Here is a 3,956-nt window from a genome sequence, read left to right on the forward strand (position 1 = left end):
ATTTTGAGCTAATATTCGAGAATACAATCTTCATAGAGCTTAGAACACATTCTTGCTTCTTCTATTCACATATTAAGCATCATTGTGTAATCTTATATATTGTGAGAGGCAAAACAGTTTGTAATCTTTTACTTTGAGTGATTGTAAGTATTGGGATACACTTGGGTTAAGAGATTGGGGATAATCTCTTGTTGTAAAGGTCTATTAACACCTTGGAAGTCAAGTGTAAGCATTTGAAGCCTTGGAGGCTTGCTTAGTGGAATCCTCAAGCTCGGAAAGCTTGGAGGCGTGGACGTAGGTGAGGTTGGCCGAACCACGTAAAAATCTCGGTGTTTGAATCCCTCTTCCCTTATCTTTTTATATTGTGATCTTCTTAATTGTTATTGCTTTGAATTTGATTTATAATTGCATTAAGATTTTCTTTAATAAATTGAATAATTTTTTATAATCTCAATCCACCCCCCTCTTGGGTTGCATACTTGTATTTCAAATAGAGCGAAATAAAAAATGAAAACAAGTAATTATGGAAGAAATTAAGTTCTACTCATTAATTTCTTTTATTCATGCCTCTGTCTCAGGGATGAAATTCATATGACTGTCTCGCACAAACTTTATACTTTAACTAGATATACAATTATGCATAACTAATTAAACCAGTACATTTTTAAGAGATTATTAAAAACAAAACCTTAAATTTGCCAAAATCATGAACTAATAACCCGAGTTTCGTATATGGATCCAACCCAAGTTTCATTGGATATTAAAAAGTAAATCAAACAGCTAATGCAACAAAGGTGGTATAGTGTATGACATGACCAAATAAACGGTGCTGTAGTGATGCAAAAGGCATCGACCAGAGATTGAGCAATCTTCTTCTTCTTGATTAATTAATCTTGTTAAGCCGCGGCCACGTCCAATTTCTCCATAACAAAATATTCCTGCTAGTGGGGTTTCGGGGAAGTTCCTGCAGAATGGATAGCTTTCAAAGTAAACATCATTATCATCTTCGTCGTCGTCGTCGTCGTCAGAGAGTGGCACACTACGAGAAAAGCAAGAGAAGATTAAGCCTCCGAACACTTCCTTGTTAGCATTAGTAACATTGCGGCCAATTGTGCCACAACAAGATGATGCATTCAGAAGTCTGAGGCCATCTAAGACATCGATGCTAGATGATGATGCAGTATCTGAATCAGAGTGGTAGAATATGAAAGAATCGCCAGGTTTGATGCCAACTCCATTCACAATAAAGAACTGATCCTCTGCTCTGTTCAAGACCACAGCCAAAGGAAAGCGGCAAAAGTTTTACAAACATTATACATGCATTCCTTTTCAAAAATAGAGGTCACTTGTCTTACCCCAAAACTTCGTACAATGACATATATGATCTTGATCCGAACTGCAGTGACCCTCTTTGATGTATGACCCCAATGTATAAATAAGGATATTTATCATCGATCTGCAAAAGAGCACCTCTAAATTCAGGCATAAACAAGATAGATAGGATGAGGGGCCAGACCTTGCTGCCATAAGACCAAATTGAACCAAATTGAAAAGGGTTAGCTTTCAGAACTGATATACATGTTCTTTAATGTCTTCTAAAATTTCTTCGCCATGTAGAAGTCCATCGTATCCTTCCATTCTAGCAGTCAAAAGTGAACAATCTGCATTATGCTCTTTTACTGAAACAGCCTTGAGTTCAGGACCAAATGGTAATACACCAGTTGACATTGTAATGTCAAATTGAATTTCTGGAACTGCTCAATCAAACAAGTTGTGGGAAACAAAGTTATTAAACATTAACTAAATATCCTGTAGAAGTGATGAAGAAAAATTTATACTATGTACAAAAACAGTAATTGACTTGGTGAAATAATTTAGGTACCATTTGAATTGTCACTATCCCTTGAAAATACTAGAGCAACGGCATCAAAGAAGTACAAAGCCCCATTGTAATTCTGAGAATTTTCCCCAGTTTTAAACAAAAAGCAGCTAGTTGCATCACCCACGATGACTGTTTCCTCAGGCAAGCCATAATCTAACAAATTTCAAGAGGTCACAAGCTCTATGGTGATATTAAAACATCAACCTTAACTAACAATTAGTTGATATGTAAGATTATTGATTCAAATATGGAATCGGAAAAAAAAAATTGCTTATATGAATAAAGAGCGATAATACTCACCCATCTCTGCAAGAATTGGTTTGATATCAATATTTTGATCCTATAATATAATCAAAAGATACATCATTAGAATTGATATTCTTTAAATGAAAACAACAAAAACCTGGTTTATGACTAATTACTTACTCCAAACAAAATGATCCCATTAGGGGATGAGCATCCTGAAATGGAGGCTGAGTAGTGCCTGATATCCATCAGAAACTTATCAACCATGCTAAATTCAGGTTCCTGAAATGGAAACACCACAAGAGACAAAAAGATGTCACACAAATCATTTTTGCACCTTGCATATACACAATCTATGTAAAATGAGATGGGATCTTATTACCTCCTTTGATCGTAGTAGTGGGATGGTCTCGACCTTAAGTCCAGGTACATATCCAACAATCAAGACGATTCCATAACAATGATCAAAATCATTAAGGAGATTATCTTCAAGTAATGTCCATTTTACCTAAAATGACGTTTTCATAAGAAAAGAATAACTACTAATTTGCTACATCAATTTAACCAATGATTCATAGACATAAATGAATTGTATATTTTGATGATGCATACAAACCTCACATATTTCATCCAAATGAGCATCTAACCCAATAATCCCAGTAACAGCATTAGTAATGACTGGGGTTCTAGATCCTAATCTTGCTGTTATCTGCATTTGTAATTAAAGTAATTAATTAATCAAAAAACACAAGAACTTTATGTGAAGATGAACAAAAAATTGAGCAAAAAATTGAATGCATACAAGTTGGTGAGTGGCTGCCAATTTAGACTGCATGCCAACAGAGGCAATTGCAAAGTGTGGACGAATTGGCTCTGAGAGAACCTTATCAAGAACCTCTGATACTGCAACCTATTGTACATATATGTATATATGCAATCATAACATGGACAAAAAATTAAGTTAACAAGAAATATGGAGAAAAGGAAAAGCAAAATAGAAAACTTACATGAAGAGAAGGGGAAAGAGAGAGAGCAGATGCAAGCTTAGGCTTTGAGAGAATCTGATTACAAACTTTATTCCAAGATTTGTTAACACATGCAGCTGATGCAAATGATAATGCCGGTAATCTTGAAAGTATGTGTTGAAGAAGATCTTCATTCCCCAAAGCAGCTGAACCACCCACCATTATTTTGTTTTCCATTTGTGTTTTCTTTCCTTTGGCATCAAAATGGGAGTGACCATGATGCTGTTTTATAGCATTTTTAATATAAGATGGAGGAGTTATTGCTCTTTTTGCATAATCCTAAAGAGGTTACTTCAGCCATTAAGGACATTAATGGAGTAGTGGATTCTTTTCCTTATTTTTAATGATGTGTATCTGGATTTGGATTCTTGAATTCATTGGTTCTTGGTGTTTTCTCAAACAAACTATTATATATTTATATCTCTTGTTGTTTTCTCTTGATTGTGCATCAGCTCAGCACCCATATTTAGTGATATTCCATTTTCTTATGCACTTGGACATTTTTAAGCTAGGAGAGAGATTTATTTCTGTTCTTGTAATTACACTTTTGCCTTTTCATTTCCGACCAACCCAATTCACAAATAAGCTTTTTTTTTCAACAAAAAAAAGTTTTATTAGCTTAAAGAAATGAAATCAATAAACAAGAATTGATGATATCGTGGTAAAACAATATGATCACATTATTTACTGTTGTTAATGTTGAATGAGGATGTTAAATATGAGATTGGAAGCCGAACGACAATGTCGGTTGTTGTCTGAATAAATCATTGTCTCGTCGTCTAACAAAAAATGACATGTCGGTA

General features: G+C 34.6%; 1 protein-coding gene across 1 annotated transcript; it reads right to left on the reverse strand.

Moving 5' to 3' along the window:
• Nucleotides 1-568: 568 nt before the first annotated feature.
• LOC107174553 (F-box/LRR-repeat protein At5g63520-like) lies at nucleotides 569-3,595 on the reverse strand. The gene is made up of 10 exons (XM_025093433.2): nucleotides 3,136-3,595; nucleotides 2,931-3,038; nucleotides 2,745-2,837; nucleotides 2,511-2,636; nucleotides 2,309-2,410; nucleotides 2,183-2,222; nucleotides 1,883-2,035; nucleotides 1,579-1,754; nucleotides 1,356-1,456; nucleotides 569-1,264 (listed from the first exon to the last, which is right to left on the reverse strand). Exons 1-10 carry the CDS (start codon nucleotides 3,328-3,330, stop codon nucleotides 781-783), a joined length of 1,578 nt encoding a protein of 525 aa, XP_024949201.1. The 5' UTR covers nucleotides 3,331-3,595; the 3' UTR covers nucleotides 569-780.
• Between the last annotated feature and the right edge of the window lie 361 nt (nucleotides 3,596-3,956).

The sequence above is a fragment of the Citrus sinensis genome, chromosome 4 (genome assembly GCF_022201045.2).
Source record: "Citrus sinensis cultivar Valencia sweet orange chromosome 4, DVS_A1.0, whole genome shotgun sequence".
In the NCBI taxonomy this organism is placed as follows: domain Eukaryota; kingdom Viridiplantae; phylum Streptophyta; class Magnoliopsida; order Sapindales; family Rutaceae; genus Citrus; species Citrus sinensis.